This window comes from Nyctereutes procyonoides, unplaced genomic scaffold (assembly GCF_905146905.1).
Source record: "Nyctereutes procyonoides isolate TBG_1078 unplaced genomic scaffold, NYPRO_anot_genome, whole genome shotgun sequence".
NCBI classification, from domain to species: Eukaryota; Metazoa; Chordata; class Mammalia; order Carnivora; family Canidae; genus Nyctereutes; species Nyctereutes procyonoides.
Window position 1 is genome coordinate 9,764,196 of NW_026575033.1, and position 22,378 is coordinate 9,786,573.

At 45.1% G+C, this 22,378-nt stretch overlaps 1 protein-coding gene across 6 annotated transcripts in view; it reads right to left on the reverse strand.

The window, feature by feature from the left end:
• SLC7A1 (solute carrier family 7 member 1) overlaps positions 1-22,378 on the reverse strand; it is a 79,556-nt gene that overhangs the window by 13,436 nt on the left and 43,742 nt on the right. For 5 of the 6 annotated variants that reach the window (XM_055317148.1, XM_055317145.1, XM_055317147.1 and 2 more), the window contains 4 exons: positions 11,960-12,343; positions 8,861-9,019; positions 6,867-7,041; positions 469-590 (listed from right to left, as the gene is read on the reverse strand). In XM_055317148.1, coding sequence (XP_055173123.1) covers positions 469-590; positions 6,867-7,041; positions 8,861-9,019; positions 11,960-12,329 — 826 coding nt within the window. In that variant the 5' untranslated portion in view covers positions 12,330-12,343. Of the gene's footprint in view, positions 1-468; positions 591-6,866; positions 7,042-8,860; positions 9,020-11,959; positions 12,347-22,378 lie in introns of all 6 variants that reach the window. The other variant, XM_055317144.1, reaches the window with a different exon arrangement.

The following is a 22,378-nucleotide window of genomic DNA, read 5'->3' on the forward strand; positions in this document are numbered from 1 at the left end:
TAAAGCCCAGGGATGGTGTTTTCCGCCTTTATTCCCTGGTTCAGCCAAGGAAAAGACTTATTTCCTTTGGCAGAGAAAATTCAGGAGGCCCGACAGAGCCCAGCCTATTCAGTCACTCGGATAACAATATTTTTAATGGCTTCATTTCTCCCAGATGACGCACAGATATGAAATCGGGCTGTAGCCACGCTATCATTACCCCGTCCTAGCAGCACAATAGTTAGTCACATTCATGATGAAGACTTTCCTGTCAGGCACTGCCACTTGGGGAAGTGATAAAAGGGCGGGGGGGGGGGGGGAGATCAGCAGGAAGCTACAAATCTACACGTTACTCATGTGTGAAAGAGCGGCAGCCGGCACATGCCCACAGGAAGGAAAACAGCAACCCATGGGTAAAATTAGTCCAGCCTGTCTGATGGGAGAGGAGGACCTACAGGCTGGGCCCCAGACGGTGGGCAGGCGCCATACCTGTGGTGGCGATGCAATCAAAGCCCACGAAGGCATAGAAGCAGGTTGCTGCCCCTGACAGGACGCCGGAGAATCCAAAAGGCATGAATCCACCAACACCAAATATCCCTTGTTTTGTGTCACTAGGAAAAAAGAGCCAAAGATCATAATACCCACTTCACAGTCCTGAAGAGAAGCCACTCCGAGCGGTCACGCCCCCTACCCCACTGCCAGCCTGGGGTGCTCCAGACCCCTTGTAAATGATTCCTAAGGCAGCTGTCACCAGACCCCGGGGGCACAGGCTTCCCTGCTTTGCATGGCCCAGAACCACAAGGGCACTCACTGAGCCCTTTCCAGAAGCACCCCTGAATATTGGCTTTGGGGGAAAGGAGAGGGTATGTGAGATGGAGTGTCCAACAGGAAAGGGGGAAGAAACCAACAAGTGAGGCCTTTCCCCCAGGACCTTCAAACAAAGTACATATACTTTTTTTTAAGATTATATTTATTTATTTGGCATAAGAGGGCGGGGGGGGGGGTGGCACAACAGCAGGCAGAAGGAAAGGGAGCAGGAGACTCCCAACTGAGCAGGAAGCCCGATGTGGGACTCGATCCCAGGACCCTGAGACCATGACCTGAGCTGAAGGCAGATGCTTAACTGACTAAACCACCCAGGCACTCCAGAACATACACTTTAGAACTGAGAGCTGCCAACTGGGTGCATGGCCCCCACCCCAGGAACATAATGCAAAAATCTCCTATATTTACCAGTAACTCAAGTCCCAAAATAAGCATTTCCAGAGATACTGAGGTTGAAGAAAGCAAACTGCTCTAGTCAACAAAAGCATTTCCTCAGCACTCACAGGCACATGATAAATAGGGATGCCTACATGGGTAGGGACCAATGCCCAGCATGGCTTGGGCGTATGGGTGGGGCTCAGTACATATTTGCTGAAGTAATGGATACACAGCCAAACACATGTTGTCAACCCCAGAAATCCTTTAAGGTTCAGAAAATAGGTCCAACGAAGTGGAACCTGTGACTCTGAACAGTGTGTCCAGGCCTAGAATAGCTGCACAGAGCCTGGGGGCCAGCTACCACTCACACCCTAGATGGCCACTGTCACAAGTGATTCTACACCACAGACACCCCGGTCCCCTACTACCACATAAAAAACAGCTGAGCTACCAGTCCAAGAAGGACAGTTTGGTTCCTCCCTCACCAGCCATGACTTTTGCTGGCTGCCAGGCTGCAGGCTTCCTGTCACAGTTTCCAGAGGACAGTCACCACCTCCCCATCACCCTTCCTAACTCAGCAGGCTGACAACTGCCCAGCTCTGCAGGGCAACCTGCCCCAGACCACTTGACTTCCTAACATAAGAAGAGCCAAATAGGGTATTCTAGTCCTATAAAGAGATGTTAATTGGGTTAGCAACTCATTGGCCAAATTTGCTTTCAGAGGGATTTATCAATAGATGGCCACTTTGGACCTAATTATTTTGTAATGGGGATTGAGCCTTGCACTGATTTCTAGAGGATCCTTGGTTCCAGAATCTGGAAATCAGAGCGTGAAGGAGGTTCTCAATCTGGGACTCACTGTGGTTCAGTAAGTAGCAACATGGGGGAAGCCCCAAGAAACAGGCAAGTGATAGATGTAGGAAAAATTATTGCCAGACTCAAAGGGAAGTTTGTTGATTTAAGGTATGACTAAAATAAACTCACCACCCAAAGACAAAAATGGCAGCCCAGGACAAGTGAGTCAGCAAGACACAGGACGCGCCCACCGCATCCATAAATCACCAAGAACACAGACTGTCCTGGTGAGCCGATTCTTATTATGAAAAGTTTTAGGCCAAAGTCTGAAACAAAATAGTTGACAGCCGAATAGCTCAAGATAGCGGGATGAGAAGATGAAAGCAGGAGACTCTAGTGAGATGCCTTCTGAGGGGCTCCTGGCAGACCCTTTCAACTTCTGAACACAACTAGAACATGAGGGGCCCGGCTCCCTGTCACTGGCAGGACAGACAGACAGGTGTGGAAGGCCTCTAGATACCCACCTGCCTCCACAAGCCCTCTTACCTCAAGGGCTATGGAACAGCTGTGTGGAAAAATAAACAAGCATCAGGACTGACAGGCTTGCTTTAAACAACCATGAGGCAGAGGCACCCAGAAAGTTTTTGAGAATTCCATTTGAAGGGCAGAGGAAAGTGTACAACATTATGTGCATTAAACCCCAGGAAGATGGGCAGCCCCGGTGGCGCAGCAGTTTAGCGCCGCCTGTAGCCCAGGGCGTGATCCTGGAGACCCTGGATTGAGTCCCAAGTCGGCTCTCTGCATGGCGCCTGCTTCTCCCTCTGCCTGTGTCTCTGCTTCTCTGTGTGTGTGTGTCTCTATGAATAAATAAATAAAATCTTAAAATAAACAAACAAACAAACAAACCCCAGGAAGAGACAGGCCTTGTAGAAGAGGATGAGGGGCTGGAACATGCGTCCATCACATTGCCAGGTGAAGCAGGAGCATCAAGAAAAGCATGGAGCTACGGAGAGTTAGCAGAGCAAAACAAAGCCATTCTCCCTTGCTCCTCAGGGGAAGGAATCAGATGGAAGGGGAGTCAGCAGACTGTGATTCTAACTGTATGTACTCCTCCAGCTGGGTCACCATCGTAATGTGGATGCCCAGACACCACACGTCACAACAAAGGACAAGGTCCCGGCATGAAAAGCCTTAACAGAATATGGTAGTAGGGGAAACATGCAAGGTGCAGAAAAGTGGAGAGAGAATGTTACCTTTTTTTATGTACTAAGAGAGAAACTATACACTTAAGTTATGTATATAAGTTATATACATAATACACAAAACAAACAGAACTACATCCTTGTAACTGCTTGTATTTAGACAAATAAAACCTGGAAGCTTACACACACAAAATAGTAAAAATGATTACCCATGGTCGGGGGGGTGGGCAGAGAATGAGGTAGATGAAGAAAGGAATGGGAACAAATTCTCAGTGTATACCTTCTTATGACATTATGACATGGGAACCATGAGAAAACATTATCTACTCAAAAAATTAAATTCAACATTGAAGAAGAGTTTAGGCATTCCACTCTTAGTGGCAGGGCCTCGCTATCAAACCTGTTCTATGTGGCCTCAAACCAAAACAGTCAGATTTTGTTTAAAAAAAAAAAAAAAAAAGGAAAAGAAAAAAAAGATTTTGTAAAGGCTCTGTATATAAATCAGTGATTGATTTGCTATTGCACGTGGTGCCCACTTGGCATCTAGCAGCTGACACACAAAGAAATGAGGAAGGAGGTTCAAGGGACTGCCATAGCCACCACCTGGCTAATGTCGCCTGGTGACAGGGAGGGCTGAAGCAGATCCTAGCTCAGTGCCCCTTCACCAGAGCTAGGGTTGACCAGCTCTTCTGCATGCCCCTCAGCCAGTTACCCAGGAGCTAGCAGAGAGGATAACTGGCAGAGGAAGAAGGAAAATCTGTCACGTGTTCATAAACATCCCCGAGCCTGGGCTGAGGACTTGACAGAAACTTCCATGGTGGTGAGGGGGGTCCTCTCCCCTCCGTATGGTCTCCTCCAACTGCATCAGTGGAGAGCATCCTTCACCAAGACTCTGCTCTTGCTAACTTCCATCTGCCACCCTGACATAAACTGCAGGTTGTCCCCAAAAGCCATACCCCCTTCTTCTACACAGGAAGAAAATATAATTATTTTAGCTAGACATAGGAACACTAGGAATAAAGATGATATGTTTCTCAGACTCTCTAGCTATGAGGGATAGTCACCTGACTTAGGCAGACATGGTGTATACATCTCCTGAGAAACATCAGGGGAATTTAGTGGAGTGGGAAGGTACTCTTCTACTTTTCTCATTTCCTTCCTGCTGGTGGGAGCCATCTTGGACCTTGGGGTAACCTTGGGAATGTGGGCCATGGACAAAGCCATTAGATGGAAGAACTGGATTCCTCTTCCACCAAAGCAATATGCTGGACCAACCACCTAGAGATGCTGACTTAAGAGGACTAAACTTTTAACTTGTGGAAGCCAGTGTTATTTTTGGGTTTCCACCCTACCTGACAAGAAACTACCTGACACAACCTTCTCAGCAGGTTTCCATGTAGTGCTGTAGCTCTACACTCACTACATCTATTACAAATCCACAGGACTCTGGATAAGAAAGCCAGAGGTAGCATAAGTTGAAGGCCAGAGGGAACCAGCCAAACTGTCAGATAACATTTCTATTCTAGACCAAGACACCGACTCAGTCACAGGTTCACAGAGGTGTTTACAGCCAGTCTTGGAGAGAGTATCATAAAATCACAATCCAAAGTGCTCAGAACTGCCACCAAAGCCATGCAGGCTGAAGCTCCTCCATGCTGTGTGGTTTGGTTGGGAAATACTCTATTATTTCAGAGAGACAAGCAATTTCATGCAAGACTACATGGCCATGGTTGGAAACACAAATCTATGGCTGAGGGGTTAAAAAAAAATGAGAGAAAGCAGTTTATAGGTTTTAATAAAATGAAAGAGCAAGCTATGCTCCAGACTTGCAGCATTCTACCTCGGAGGCAGTGCTCCTGGGGCTGAGGGCAGTACAGTTCATCTCACCAGGACACAAAGTATGAGGACAACCAATGACAGTAAATACCATTGGCTAACATAAACAATATCTTCATAAAAACAATAAAATTCAATCTTGATCGACAACTAAGAAACAAGACATGCCATTTATATTTAATTCCTGATCTATAAACAGCCATCAGCAAGAAAGTCGCCCCAGGTTTTCAAAATCTAATGTTATTTCCAAGCTTATTTTGAACTGGCTTTCCTCTTCCCTGAGATAATGAGCATCAATAAATTTGGGATAAATATGACCCAGGAATGCTTAGGAATGTTACATTAAAAATCTTTTCTCAAAAAAAAAAAATCTTTTCTCAGCTCTGGCTGGCTCAGTCAATAGAGCATGCAACTCTTGATCTTGGCCCCACTCTATTGGGCATAGAGTTTACTTAAAAAAAAAAAAAATTAAAAGCCCTCATTTCCCTGTAATAGTTTAGTCTCCAAAAGGTAGGTTCTTTTTATTTGAACTGTTAACCACATAATATTTCATGCATTCAACAGTTTCCTGCTTATGTTCTAGTAGTGAACTAGTCACACATCAATGCCTGCCCAATGACCAAGTTCACGTGCGACCAGTGGGATCCCCAGTGTGGGACCTTGTTTCTCAGTCTCCCTTGCGGCTAGATATGGCCACCTACTGGATTCTCACCAGTGGGATGTTGGCAGAAGGGAAAGGCATCTTCTGGATCTGCCCTTGAAAGGACTGGGCACACTCTTTTCCATACCCTCTTTTCCTCTCCGGGAGGGCTGGATCTTGCCCACACCCACAGCCCAGCTCTGATCATGCAGAAGAGGACACCATCTTAGGGCAGGATGGAGCAACCAGGTGGACGGTCAGGGTCCCTGAAAGCCTGTGTGCAGCCATGCTGGCCAGTCAACCTGGTCTGCTCATGTCAAGACATCATTTTAAAATCACTGCATTTCAGGAGGGTCTCCTTATCAGAGCTGTTTAACCTTTGGTCATAATCAAAATAGAACCATAGACAAAAATCTCACTCCCCCTTCTCCATCCTAAGACCCTAAGATTCCCCTGAAAAATTACAAAAGATCAAAAAGATACATTTTAATTGTTTGGCTCTTGTTTCCTAGATAATCTCAGCTTGTTGATGAGGCTTCACTGGAGGTCCTAAAACAGCACAGGTCCAAGGGCTGGCCTGTCACGTGCCTCCAATCCCAAGAGTCTTGAGTCAGAGAACATAAGGGAAATTGGGCTGCTGGTTTTCAGGGCTGATGTACCCCAAGTCGAAGGTAGGAGAAAGAAACTATTATAATCACATTCTGATATTTCACTAATTGTGAAAACCTTTAATAAAAACCTGTGATAAAAGTTCCATGTATTTCTTCTTCCCTCTATGTTACTAATAGGAAGGCATTTCAAAATCAAGTGATATCACCATAGTTTTGCAGAGAAAATCTTTTCTGAATATAAAATTCAGAGGTGGGTCATGAAACAATTATGAGGAAAAACAGATTAGTGAGTCTGACAATGATCTTCAACTACATACAGTTTTGGAATTAGAATGAAGATTCTTTTTTCCTGAATATCTTCCTTTATCATACAATGTTCTGTCGAGTTCAGGGAAATTAAACTTAACACAAATTTCAAACCAAAAAAACACCCTCACCACCCTCACCTATTATACTACAAAAGAATTCAAATTCAAATTTTATTTTTTAAAAAGGCACGTACTATTCTGGCCAATTACAGGCCCCCAATACAGGTGTATGTTATTAAGTACCAAATACACATCAGCTGTTATATGCCGAGAGGAAGAAAAAACAACTCACTTGTTCAAGCAGAGATTACTGGATGAGTTCTGGAAATCCTCCTCTGTGAGTTGCCAGTTTTTAATTGATCCTTTCACAAATCCTGACACCATAATGAAGCCCAAGACCAGAACATTGACACAAGTAAATATTTTGTTGACCATGGCCGACTCTTTCACACCGAGAGTTAAAAGTCCTGAAAAAGCACACAAACAGGAAAATTTTGCCTGAGAGTGTTAACTTTGTGCCAGGTAAGTCCTTCCTGGGACAGGGACAGGGATCCCAGGAGAGGGTGACTTAGGAAGAATCCAAGTGGCACCAAACCTCCTAAGATTTCTGTGAGCCTCTGGGAATAGGACTGAATTAATACTCTTTCTAGCCCGGATCAAAATAACTGAAGTTCAGGCGGTAGTTCACAAAGCTACCAACGTTGGCCTTGCAGGTCCCTCTGGAGTTCAGGGTGCCACCCAGGGGGCACCAAAGGACAGCAGAGATGGGGGATACCACTGCCAACCTCCCGAAGGGCAAGCCCCTCCCAAGGACAGAGAGGAGGCCCCTCTTAGCACTCTCTCCTCCTCATTAACATACTTTCCTGGACTCCTCTGAGGAGGCAGGAATTTTTTTCTCCAAAAAGGAGACATTTTACTCAGTTTCTTGACAGAATGAGGGTTTTTCAGATGAGAAAATTATTCAGATTCACTCTGCAATGTTTATGGTATTAGCAACAACAACTTCCTGTGATTATGGAAGAACCACGAACCGTGTGGTTCATCTCAGACTTGGCGCACTTAAAACAATGTCTAAGTTAGACTAGTTATAGATCATAAACTCACATGAAAAAAATCAAAAAGACCCAAGTGATAAAAACACACGGAAGCCACATGACAACACTGTCACTGAGGCTTAGCCACATGACCACAATGGGATAAATATGCCATTTGGGGACATCTGTGGCCAAACCCCAGGCTGGGGAGGAAAAGAGGCTAGGACTCCAGGTGACAGGTAGACTACCACTTATGACTTAAGACTGCTGCCCTGCCAGGTACACCTTTCATACACTCAAAATAAAAAAAAAAAAAATGCATTTCACAATAGAGTCAATTCTGAAATGAAGGCACAAGAAGGGAATTGAGCAATTTATCACAGGGATCACCTCATCATGCTGTGCTCGGGTTTCTCTCTGGCATCCCTCCCTCTCATGTTTATGAAAATCTCACTGCTGCAAACTTCATTTCTGATACACGTTCCTGCCAACTGGACCAGAAATACTGCTGAGACTGGCCTGTGCTAGATGATTTCAATTACGGTGCGGAAAATAAGGCATGTTGTTTTTAAAACCCATCCAAGATCTTCTAATCTCAAAGGGGAATTTATCTGTGTTCAGCTTAATGCTTATACAGTAAGTGCCACATGAAACAAAACACACAACCTTGAGGCTGAGACCCAGATAAACATCACTCGGAAATAGCTGCCTTCAGCCGTGTTTAAGCAGTATCTGGAATTTTAAAAGTCTGTGCCCTTACTTACTGTCATGAAACTTACTTCTTTTTAAAGAAGCATTTTGATGGCTATTAGATGTAAAATCATTCAAGACTTCTCCAACCCCCAGGCACAAACTGGTGCCACGGACTGACTTCATCCCCCACCTCTTACCCGCTGAGGAATGCCACTTTCTTTTCCAGACAGTCTTCCACTGAGTCAAGGGAATTCATATTCCTGGGTCACTTGTACAAAAAGCCTGCAGTATTAGCAAATTCCCACTCCACAAAAAGCTACACAAGCACCTGAGACTCTTTCTTAAATAACTGGCACACGGCTTTGACAACTAACCAATGCGCCAACGCTGTGTGTATGAGAAGCCGTTAAGACAACCAAGATGTCTGCATTCGTTACAGAAAGAAAGAAAAGGAGGGGAAAGCAGAACAAGGAAAGGAAGAAACAGGCCTCATGGAAACCTGTCCCACACACCTCAGGCCTCTCACTCCAACTGGATATGTCCCACTGTGTAGCTTTACCTGTTAAGATGAGAATGATGATCACGGCAAATATGTCTGGGTTTTCGGCCAGCACTCCAGGGGCATTCAGAGCCATGTGTGTCCGCGAGAACTCCCCAATGGGTTTGCCAATCAGCTCATCAAATGTCGCACTCCAGGCTCTTGCTACACTTGAAGTACCTGCCACGAGACAGACGCACAAGAGGAAACTGAAGGGAAACCATGAACAGTATTTGGTAGTGAGTGTGTGAGGGTCATGGATGATGCACTGGGGCACGGTGGACCCTGGTGTGTGCTAGCTCAGAAGTGATGCTCCATTAGGCCCTTCAGGGAGGTGACAAGGATGCAGAGGTCTCATGGACCCAGACAGAAACACACTTTCCATCATGACCCAATAAGGACACGTGTACTGTGTTCCAAATATACAACTGAATAGTAAACAGTTTACAAAACAGTGCCATTACCCTTGTCACCTGAGAAGTACTCTGATGGTATTTATTCAACTCCACCTATTTTATTTCATTATTAAAAGAAATGTTGGCGGCAAACCACGAAGTTGATATTGTAATCTGCTCACAGCTGCAGTCGGCAGATTGAAACACCTGGCTCAGGAAGCTTCTTTTCCAAGATCCCTCTGACCGACAACGGAGCTGATGGTCCCCACCCACCAGAGGAACACTGTTCTTCAAGTAAGATGAGACCAAGAAGATTCACACGTGTAACCCTCACCTCAGCAAAAAAGTCACCTGCTCAGAGCACCTGACCCAGAGCTGGTGTCAGCCACCTATCAGGGCTCACATCACCTGACTCAGAGGCCACAGGTGCCCGGGTATCTGACCACGGACACAGCCCAGCTCTCCTCCTCTCCGTACCCTGCATCCCCCGGCATAAGGATCACAAACAAATGCAGCACCTCAAATGCCAGTAACTGTTAACTACACACACTTTCTTTTAACCTGAATAAAGCCACTGCTTTTCAATGAAATGTCACTAAAATCCCAATATTCACATACAGCATTCTCCTTTATTTTCAAAGGGGGCCTTGTTGGTGACTGTGGTCTGGATCACCCACAAAATTTGGCCAGAGGGAATTACAGAGATTAAATGTTGCTAGTTGGTCTTGTGCTGAGTATTTGTCCAAAAACTCAAAAATATAACCATGCTTCTTCATCCTCAGAATCTATCTAGCCTATTATGGATTCTGTCCATCAAGGCCCCAAAAGAAACCAGCTCACGGCTGCTCACGCTCTGAAAACCACGGTGTGGGGTGAGACAGGCTGCCTCGCCTTCCTTTCTGGTCTCCTTCCCTCCCCATCTCTGAAAAACAGCTTTAAAGGAACCCCATGTTTGCTGAGAAAAACTGCCCTTCCCCAAAAGCTAAGGCTAAGAATCACCCATGGTAACACATGCACAAGTCAGTCTCACAAGCAAAGAACATTCTGGCAAAGAACCTTTCTTTCATTTGTTGGTCTGGAAGCAGCGGGCAATTCCAGCTCAGGTTTTGTTTTATGCCCAGGTAAGTCCTCTGGGAACGTAACAGCCCATTTAAAACAGCTAAGTTCCCACTGAGTGACTTGAGCTTATAGGAGCATTTGTGGCTCTAAGTTTTAGTGTCATACTGAAACAAAGAAACGTTATTATGAGTTTGATTTTCAAACTTAGAAGCATAAGCTATGCTGGTTGTCATTAGGTACCACGGGCACCTGAGAAGAAAGACAGGTGCTGCTCAGAGAGCCTGGCAGGAGCCCTCAACCAGCTGGCGTGGGCAAGTGGCAGCAGGTGCTCCACATGGCGCCCGGGGCCCACGTCCCAGCGGGCAGCTCACAGCCCCCTATGACATTCCCAGTGTGGGGTACACAGGAGCGAGCCACATCTCTGTGTTTTGATGTTATTACAAAAAGCTTTCTGAAATATAAACAGAATGTTTAGTGGCCACTTATAGTTCTACTTTTAGGAATTGGCCATTCATAGTCTTTGGATATTCTTATATTCAGGTGCCTGTCTCTTTTAAGTTGATGCATTCTACTTTGGTTGTAATCAAAATACAAATAACATAGGAGAGACAATGCTTTCCCACCTACCAAACTAAGAAAACTTTGTATTTTGAGTGTTTTTGTTTGTTGGCTGATTGTTTTTAACACGGGTGCCCAGGGTCAGCAAGTATGTGTGGAAGGGAACCTGTGGCCACCCGAAGGATCGCAGGCAACACAAGCCTTAAAAATACGTAAGCCCACTGACCGAGACATTCTGCTTCTCAGACCATTTTAAAGGGAAAAAACCATGGCAGTGCCCAAAGACATTAAACGATTAACCATTTGTAACAATAACAACACAACTGGAAACAGTCTAAATACCCACAAGAACATCTAAAAAAGTATGTTATGTATATAAACCTAGGTAATAATATGCAATCATTTGGAATATTACTATGGAAACACCATAAATACTATGAGAAATGTTTACTATATTTTGTTTCATAAATAAAAAGACATCCTGGACAAAAAAATATATATTTGACAAAAATATTAACAATAGTTACACGATCCCTAAACTCTTATGCACAGAGACGGTCTTACTCTTCTACTGCGTTCCTACTATCTAGCATAATGTCTGGCACGGAAGAGGGGCTCAATAAATATTTGCTGAAAGAATGAATGAATGAATAAATAACGATTTCTCTGGGTTGCCAGACTGGGCAATGTCTACTTTCTGTGCTGCGCTTTTCTGTATTTCCCAAAGTTTTCTGTATCGGTGGTATGTCTACTCTAGTGATCTGTAATCGAAAATACTAAAAGGGACCACACTCCTTTTAAGTAATAAGAACATCCCATTGAATCTACATCTCCTGTGTTAACAGGACTGACCTCCTTGTTCAAGGCCTGGCTCATTCCCACTAACAGTCCAATGCACCTAATCATTAAAAAACGGGGCACAAACCAGAAGGAGCAGCGATATCCATAAGCCCCCCACCCCACCCTTCATTACAGGGAAAGGGAACATGTACAACAATCTAGGGAGGAGGCTAGTCCCCATGGGGAGCAAAGGATAGTGTCACCCGTGGTTTGGAGGTGAGAACAGCAGAGAGGGAAGGAAGCGGGCTCCAGGCCTCCTGGGACATACCAATGATATAGGAGAGGATTAAGTTCCAACCAGTGATGAAGGCCCAGAGCTCCCCAACAGTGACATAGCTGTAGAGGTAGGCCGAGCCTGTCTTGGGGACCCGAGCACCAAACTCGCCGTAGCAGAGGCCAGCCAGCACCGAGGCCAGCGCTGCGATCAGGAAGGAGATGACAATGGCAGGGCCCGCATCCTCACGGGCCACAGCTCCAGCCAGGACATACACGCCGGCACCCAGCGTGCTGCCCACCCCCAGCGCCACCAGGTCAAAAGTGTTCAAGCAGCGAGATAGCCGGCTCTCCTCCCGGCTGCAATCCACAACCTTCCGCCGCAGTATCTGATGGCCAATGTTGAGCAGAACTTTGCACCCCATCGTGCTGTTCAAATCTGCTAGAAAAAAAGAATGAAAGTGTTTATTATTGCCTTTCATTCTACCCAATAACTTTCTCTTATCCCAACACAGAAAGTCACGATGTCCTTTGCCATCACTGATGGCTAAAACATTTTAAATCTCAGAATTTCACAAATGGTTGTCAGAATATCCTCCTATGACTTGTACCCGTCTTAGGCCTAACCAGTATGGACCGAGAAGCCTGGGAGGCCCATACACCCAGCAGCCTTGACTTTAAGTTCTCCAAGCCTCTACATTTATTTCAGCTCTTAATTTTCAGCTCTAAGTGCCCTTCTATGGGCAAAAGTTACATAATATGAGAAACACAAATTAATGACATTGCTTTTGCCCTCAATAATCATGCAATTCTCAGGAAAAATCAGATGTTATTCCAAGTAAAATGCTATGGAAGGCAAACCAAACCATATTTTTATTATTAAAACCCAGAGGCCTTGAATAGCAATGACATTTTTTTAGACCTTTCCAGGATTCTCTGAGGAAAAGAATCAAGCTGCTTCCACTTTTAAGTTAACACAGAGTTAGGTCCAGAGTAGAAAAAATGTTGAATTATTGTAAGTTAGGGTTTTTTGTTTTGTTTTGTTTTTTTAAATAACTCTTAACTACTCCAGGAAGTCCTTCTCTTCTGGATGAAGATGTTAGCAGAATGTGCTCCAGGATTCACTTCTGAGTGTGAATCATGAGAGGGCACACATTCACCAATGGCTTACGTCGGCCAACCTGCTTCACCCCCCCAGAACAAGACCAGTATGGGCCCCAGGATGAGCACACATCACGGACCACATCCCAGTCCAGAGTTCCAATCTCTCTCCTCTAACACATGGGCTAATCCTGCCTGGGCAGTTAGTTTATCCTAAGGGGGTGAGGAGGGCTGGTGAGCCCTTGGCCAGGACACCAGTGCCTACCCTCAAAGATGTGGCACATGGCTCTCCAGCCTTACATGGGCTGCCCACATGACTTCCACAGAGGCCAGTCTAGAAAGGGCAGAAAAGGGTGGAGAAACCTAACCAACACTACCTGGACCAGGGGACACAGTCAACAATTACAAATCTTTGAATATGTGATGTGACAAGGAGGGCACCTGACTTCTGTGATCTTCCTCCCCAAACCCATAACCCCTGTCTGATCATGAGGAAAAAATCAGACAGATCTCAGATGGGGAACATTCTACAAAACACCTGACCAGTGCTCCTCAAAACCGTCAGGACCTTAGGAGCAAGGAGCAAGGAAAGTCCAAGAAATTGTCACAAGCAAGAGGAGCCTGAGGAGACAAAACTACATGTCATGTGGGATCCGCAATGGGGTCCTGGAATGGAAAAGGTACCCAGGGAAAACTATGGCAATCCAAATAAAGCATGGGCAGTATCAGGGCCAGGTCACTCGTGGTGACCGTCCACATGAACTAGCAGGTGCTGGCAACAGAAGAAGCTGCTGTGGAGTGTATGGGAGCTCTGTACAATTTTTCTATAAATCTAAAAACTGTGCTAACCCAAGGAGTTTATTTTTTTAAAAAACAGCCTGTGTGCAGAGAGAAGCTATCATGATTTTTAGCCATTGAGGTACAAAAAAATATCATTGCCTTTTCATCTTTATCATCAATTGAAGTTTATTGACCTACAATGAGGTCAGTCACTAGAAAACATAATATAAATGGAAGAATGGCATATCTCACAAAGTCCATACTTAACCACCGAGAACACCAGACTGCCAGCTCACACACCGTGGCCCCAGCCACTGGGCACAGTGTGGTCTTGTGCCCCTCCCAGGGCCTGGCCAGGACATTCTGTGTGGTCACACGGAGTGGGAGCAGGCCTCTCTGTACTTCATCTGACCGGCCGAGAGCAGACCAAAAGAAAGCTTCTGAAGACTCAAAAGTTTTCAGCTAGGAAACAATCATGTGTCCTGATCTCCTCATTATAAAGATGAGGACAAATAACTCTGAAAGCCAAGGGTCAGACCAGGTCACAGAGCTTGGAAGGCACGGGGCCCAAGTGCTCATCTAGAGCTCTGGCATTCCAGGTGGGAAGGAAATGGTATCATTGTGCTGTAAGGTGGGGAGGAAGTGGGGAGGAAATGAGGACAGACGACATTATTTGTGGAGCCATCATGGAGCAGGAAGACCCCAGACACGAGGGTGTGATAGGAGCAGGAAAAGGCAGGCATTGCTAACAAGGCCAGTGGCTCCCCAGTCTACCTCAGGCCACACACTAGCCTGCTTCTGAGGCACCCCAGAGAGAGCAGCGGGCAACACTTGAGGAAAGCAGGTTTCCCAGTCACGATGAGGTTCGGAAGTACAGAAGGAGAGGTGGGAGGGTGGATGGGGTGACTGGGTGATGGGCACTAAGGAGGGCACTTGATGGGATGAGCACTGGATGTTATACTATATGCGGGTAAATTGAATTAAAAAAAAAAAAAAACACATGAGGTTTGGAGTGACCTAGGGAAGGTCCCAGCATTGGTGAGAGCCTCCTGGAACCTCCTTTTCTTTTCTTCCTTACAGGATTTAACTGGTATTATTCAAGTCCGATTGCAAATCACAACAAAGCTTTTAGAAAACAACTGCTTGGATAACGAGTTAAAGATGCAACATTTCAACACAACCCTTAGCAGAGAAGGCCGTGCCAGGGGAGGTGCAGAATCCCTGTAAAGTCACTCCTCTGACATCATTTTTGGCAGGGAGGGGATTATTTTAAGTAGATAGGAATCTTTTAGGGAAACGGAGTGTGAAAGCTTCTCGTGATGTGCACTGTTTTCAACCAGATTGGTAAATGCAGCTGACATTTAGAGAGTGCCTACCTGCTCCCACCCCTCCTAGATGTAGTCTGGTTAATAAGTGCATTCCCTCCCACAAACAATAAAAGCCAGGGGCAAGGCAAAGCCAGTGCAATTAAATAGCAACTTCTTTCCTTGGCTTCACAGAGTAAAGTAACCAAGGACCCAGGAGGCTTGTGCCAAGGGACCAGGAAGGTCTCTTCTTCTAAAAGACAAGACACATCCTATGTTGGGCTCTGTGAAGGGACTGGTCCATGATTTACCCTCCTTTCTCAAAAGTTCACTGTTGTCTGGAGCAGAAGTAAAAGCTGCTGGAGCCCAGACATAGGCTGGGAACATATTTCTGCGCCTCCTTGGAATGGAAGGTGAACAAGGGCCCAGTAATCACGTCAGGATGTGACGGGCCACCAGTGGGTGCAGAGCTACAGAGGAGATGCCCCAAGTGCCCTGTATCACCACCACCCACCAGCCAGAAACCCACTCCAAGAAATCCCTTCCTAACACGGGGGCTCAGCACCATCTTAAAGTTAAGGGGGCAGATTACTGGATTCTATAAATTTAGATAGAGATACTGGTCTTCAAACATAATGTGAAAAGGTAAGTCTTTGTTGAGTATAACATGTGACTAGACAGATGTTGTTCATGTCTTTTAAACAGGCACACGGTGGCTCTTGTCTCTGGGGACAGTTCTCGACCTCTTCACCCCCAGCAGCCTGGGGGAAGTGCTCTGTGAACCACTGCCCTAGGGGACAGCACAAATGGACCCTGAAATGAGACCAACTTCCCACTATTTTCACCTTGGTTACTTTTTTCTTTTCTTTTTTCAATTTTCATTAGTGAAGTACAGTGGACATACAATGTGACATTAGTATGACATTAGTGTCTTGTTTATGCTGAACTCACATGCTTGTTATCAGGGGATAGGGGAGGCTCAGTTCCTTTGGAAGACGCTAGAAAAATGCAGGCAAATGCTGCTGGGAGGCCCAGAGCTGACAGCCCAAAGAAGGCATGTGTCTCTGTAGCTTGTTTCTACTTTCCAGGGTAGCTGAAAAGGAGAGCCTCACCATGTCCTGGGTTTAATTTTAAGAAATATCCTTTCTGTCTCCTTAGACATAGCATAAAACTATTCTCCAAGCGGGATCAACTGTCAGGATTTTGTACACATTATGCCACCATTCCCATTCATGCCAAAATCCCAAAGTTGGTCATTCAACCAACAATGAGACTAAAGAATACTCGTCTCTGCAAAACTAATCTAACCATTTGAATCCCTGCAATGGTGGGTTGTTATGGACTTTTGACTGTTGGGATTTAGGCAGAAAGTTGTCACAATGCTTTTAAAAGCATTAAATGAAAATCAGGTTATCCTTTTTCGTGGAGAGGAATCTATACAATGGTTAACACCTACACTTTCATTTGGGGTTTTGACAGAAATCTTGCAACAGTGAGGGTCTCAGATCTGTCTTATCCTCTTACCCCTACTCATTTATTATTATTAAAGAACACTTACCTTAGGTGTTATCCCCTAATAAAAGCAAAGGAAAGTCCCTTTCCCACAGAAATTCTCACTCCGAGGTGTACTCTACTAATCACTATGTAGCAATAGGAGTAAAATGATCCAGTGGGTCAGGATTGCAGAGATAAAATTTTTCCATGCTGTTTTGAAGAGGTCTGACAAAGATGGGCAGGTGTGAATAGATGCCTTTCTTTCAGTTTCAAATCTAATGATAGTTCCATCATTGAAAAAGTCAAGCTCAATGGCTTGAGGGAGAGAGAAGGGGTCAGGTGAGGCTTTTATACAAAGTTCATAAATGCCCTCCTTTGAAGAAAATATTAATATTGACGTCTTTCCTAAGTTAATATTCTTGCTTTTCCTTTAAGTGGTCTTCAGAATGGCCCCAGCCCCAAATGACCTGCTTTCACTCAGCCCTTGGTAGGAACCATCTAGAATAAAATCTATCCTCCAACAGGAGATACACCATGCTCTCAGTCTGTCCAAAGCTAGGGAAAGCAGGTCTTTGCCAGATGCTAGCCTTACGGGGCACCACTAATGAATGGGATGGCACACAGAGTCGATTAAGTCGCTTGGGCTTCCCTAGAGCATGAGCAGCTGGCCAGCCATATGTCCACATCCATGGTACCTGGAGGGCCACAGAGTGCCTTCAATGCCAACATGGAAGGGGCATTGAGGCAGTAGAAGAGGTCCAGGAAAAGAGTATTCTAGGGCACGGGCTGTGGTGGGAGAGGAAGAGACTCATGGAGAAGGAAACAACCTGCGCTGGAGGAAGCGCTCTTGTTCTCAACGTCAGATCTACTTTCCCCAGATGGTAGGAGGCCCAGGAGAAAAAATGTAAATTAAAACAACAACAACAAAAACACAACAAAATCAGAGTGTAGACAGGACTGGTGGACCACTAAAGATGAAGACCTAAGGAGGTGGGTGTGGCACCATGAAAGGAGGTAAGAAAATGACAGAGCTGAACCAAACATATGGGTCCAGGTGGTGAGTTAAAAGTGATGCAGCATGCCAACAGTCAGGGTCTGCAATAATGGCCAGCTTAGAGACACGTCTTCCCCGGGCAGCAGGAGTCCATCTGCCATGCAGAGAAAGGTGACATCTTCTGGAGCCCTCAGGATCTACATGCATCTGACCCCAGGCACCACAGGACATGTTTGGGATTTAACCAAATCTCACCAGAATTCATTGATCTCACCACCCCTGTTTTGATGCCCTGTGCTCAACACAGCCAGTGTTTCTAGAAATACATAAATCCACAGTCCTACCCCAGGAAGCAGAGTGTCAGGGTGGGAAAAGGTAAGCACTCACGACAGCTCCAGGAGCTAGGCCCACCAGGTGATGGGAGCTCCAAAAGAGAAGGTCTAACTGTCCATCTCAAAGGCCACTTCAGGTTTCCCCTACTATCAGAAAGTGCAGCGTTCCTATGGAACCCTTCACAAGTCAAACAGTGTAAAGCAAAGAAACAATCATTAATTTACATGTGAAATTTGTTGAGCATTCTCAGACCAAAAAAAAAAAAAAAAACACCTCTATTAGACTTTTCTGACACCTTAGGACATGTCTTGCTAACAGATGCACAAAATAAATTGAGATAAAGCAGAGACGTTCACAGATGCAGTTCAAAGCTCTAGTGGTTTGATGCTGAGATGCTGAGTACAGTCCCTGGGGAAGGAGCAAGGCTCGGGACACTCTGGATTTGAGCAGCCTCTGTAACAGCTCATTGCAAAACAAATGCTGAATGCTGCTTTCTTTCACTTTTTGCCTTTTTTTGGTAAAAGTAAAAATCTTCCAATTTCTTTTAGTTAACAAAAAATAGGTATGTCTTCGTAATAGCAAAATGGCATAATGTGGGACACACCTGTACTTTCATAGGGAAAAGAGGCATGATTTCATCATGCAAGGATGGAGGCATAAAGTCCACCTGTGCATGTCCCTGCTTCCATCAGAAGCCTCAGATATAAAGATGCTGTATGCTTTTCTATCACAACCCACAGGTAATGTGGCTTCTCACTGGAATGGGCAGATCCAATGTGATCACTGAACCTCAGAGTGTCCACCCATCCCCCAAACCTAGGGGACACCTCGGCCATATCAGAAAAAGCCCAGCAGCCCTGCAGTCCATGGCATGCCCCCTTCTACTAACTCAACAGGGTTAAATGCAGAAGTTGCCCAAGGCCCCTGAGGTCCCATCAACAGCAATGTATGCAGCCTGACACGAGGCCATAAGCTCTAAGTCTGCACAGCAGAACAGAGTTGCTAGACACAGGGGTGCAGGAGGAGGCAGGAAAGCAGAGGTTCTGCTTCTCAATCTTGACTTCCAGGCAACAGAAGGACAGGCCCAGGAGGCCATGGAGACCCACGACAGGTACATGCCCACCAGGGCAGGACAGCTTCCAGGCACAGATTAGGAAGTCAGTCAGGGAACCACAAACTACTCAGAGAGCTTCTAGTGCAGAAATGGCAAAGAGCAGGGCAAACAGGAATGGAGATACTGACCATGAGCACAGCAATGGCTTCTCAGCCAGGCAGGAAGCAGCAAGGAGCCACCTCCATGGTGGCTGTGAGTGGTGCTACCACCCCATAGGCTCACACCTCACAGAGGCCCAAGTAAATAACTCACAGCGCTGAGAGCTGACAATACCATACTAATAAACTAGAAAAAGATCTGTCAAGCACAAATCTGTTGCTGAAATGGTATGCAGGCAGAAAAGTGTTTCCGACAGCTTTAATGTCCTGGGAAAATATCAAATAAAAAGGTACATTATATTATCCCAATGAGCATGTCGGTAGGAGGAGGGATGTACCAAAATACCGAGATTATCTTTCAGATTAGGGGTTGTTTTCTTTTTCTCTATATTTGTCATATTATCTGTAATGAGATGTGTTACTTTTTAAAGCAGAAAACAATAGTAATCATTAATAACAACTAACGCTTTGGGACATCAGCCAAATGAAAGATTCCTTAGATAAATTATTTTATTTAATCTTCACAGCACCTTCTCTAGCCAGTAATACTCTGCATTCTAGAACTCCATAATTCTCAACCCTAGGTACACAAGAGAACCATGTGGGAAGATTTTTTTAAATGAAGGACACCCAGCCCACCACAGATCACGTCACTTCTCCCAGGTAACTTGTCCAAGAACATGTAGCTGGTGAACAATGGAGTTGGGGCTTGAACCCAAGTCTTTCTGCCCCAAAGCCTTGTGCTGCCCTCTGAAGCGGGATGTCCGGGTTTGAGGAACAGGCATGGAGAGCTGGTACAGGAGAGAAGCAGAGACCGATGGTATGGCTGACTGGCAGAGGGAAGGGTCTATGTGTGTCCCACCTGGAGAACGGCATCCTTAACCCTCCTCCGTCTACCAGCAGGAGGAGGCACCAGGCAGCATTCATAGGACCAGACATATGTAGCACCCACGGCAGACGCATGGTCACTCCCAGCTGACTTAAATTGAGGAAGCTGACAGGAAACTGACCTTCATCTTAGGTAGTCCCCACCACTACCATCAACTTCTGAGAGTCTGTCTGTCTATCAAAGGAGATTTTGTTAGCTGAACAGTTAATGGTCTGAGTTACTAAAGAATACTTTTGTTTCTCTAAACACATATAAATGTAAAAAGTTGTCAAATGGGTTAAAATCCAACATAGGTAATACAGTCTTGCCTACTAAGCCTTGAAACAGTTCTCATCTTCCTCACAGATACCTCCTGTTATGGGGTGGGCTCCATCCCCACCTCCTGTCCAGCCCTATCTGAGGGACAACTTTCCGGCTCCACCATGGGAGAGCCTAAGGACCTGTCATACCCTCTGACTAGGGTTTTGTAAGGTCCAAATTCATTATCTTTAAATCAGTATTTGGGGTCTCAGTTTCCACACCTAAAGACAAGACCGTTGCTGTCCTCACCATTGCAGGATGCATATGAGGGACAAATGAGATAGTACATAGGAAACATGCTGAAAAGCCAAATTTTTATTTTTCAAATGCAAAGAGCTGCTATTATTGCCACACTATTAGGCATAGTTCCTCAATCTAATTTCTTTCTTCAAAAATATCAATTTGCAATCTGTCAGTTCTCTCTGCTTCCTGGAAGGCAGGCAATCCCCAGCATCCAAGGGCTCCTGTCAGCAGGGCTATCTTTAACAGAGGCTTTGCCATAGATACTGTTGTCTACTTAGCTATACTTAAATCTTTTCAATATTGTTTACTCAATTTGAAGAATCATATAAAAAACAAGAAGCCAGTGGAAAAACTACTAAGTATGTTTTCACAAAAACCAGATACCCAGATCTAGAAATGCTCCTCCTTAAGCCAACAGGATATGATTAGACAGTAGTTATGTCTCTGGATGGCATTTCATTACTAGGGAAGGCTATGCTTTATCAGGAGAGATGCCCTGGCCCTGTATATAGAAATGTGTTACAACAAAAACATGTATTCTATCAGGAGCTCAGAGCTCCTTTGACACATGTCGTTAATCATACTCACTTTTGCAGTATGTAACAAAAATGTTTTATATCTAGAATCTGAAGCCAAGTGATCTACAAACTCCATGAGCAGGTCCAGGAGGAGACGTGCCATTGCCTCTCGAGTGTTGATTAACCAGAACCAAACAGCAGCCTGGTCCTTACCAGTGAGAGATTTCACAAAGTCTGCTTTGTGTGAGCTGTGAAGTACACTTCATTTGGGTCTTAAAAACTGTCATACATTTGGCTCTCAAACAGAAAAGAAATGTCTTAAATAATGCTCCCCTCAGGTTAGAATTCAGACTTACTACAACTCTCTAGGCCTCTAAGGTATCCTGAAAGACAGAGCTTTCCATGGCTCTTCCCAGAACCATCCTCTTTCAAAAAGCACAACAAGAACTGGCATCTGGACCTAGAGCAAGGCAAAGGATTCTATGTAAAACTGGTCTAACTTTCACTGCACACTCACAGACCAATATTTTTCCAGTTACTAACGCATTCATTCAACAAACCCAAGCAATTCTCGAATTTAGCCCCCAAGCTCCTGTAAATTTCCACCCTTCCCCCACTTCCCACAGTCACAAGCAACAGTGTAAAAAAACCTGGGGTAAAAAAAAAAAAACCTTTCTAGAAAATGTACTGGTTCCAAAGTAGATAAAGAAGCTGTGAAAATTCAGGTCCAGCTCCCTGAACAGACTCCCAGGGGGCTGGGGTCCACTGCAATCAACCAACATTCTACACCAGCTCCTTGCCCCCCCCCCCACACTCATTTAATTCCCCTCAGAGATCTACAATAAAAATTGTTACTCCTCCCAGGAGAGTTAAGACTGGAGTTTAGACAGCAGGTTACATCTATCTATCTATCTATCTATCTATCTATCTATCTATCTATCTATCTATCTCTATTCTGGTGGAGCCAGGATTTGAACATAGGCCATGAGATTCCAGAAACCCTACTCTATGCCAGGTGCCAAATGGACTGGACTCAACTTTGACCAAGCTTCTCCCTCCCTGCTGCCAACAATTCTTAATGTGTCACCTGCTTCTACAAATAAAGATTCACAAGGGTTAAGTGACACCCTCTTCTTGAATGACAACTCCTCAGTAAAAATTAAGTCAATTATATATTGACAGGGTAGAGTAAATGAACATAATCCACCCTCTTCCCTCCAGCTGCTGGCCAAGATGAGCTTTATTTGGGACTGAGGAAAGGTGGGCAGTTTGGGCTGCAGGGCCCAACCAAGGCTTCAGGGAGAGT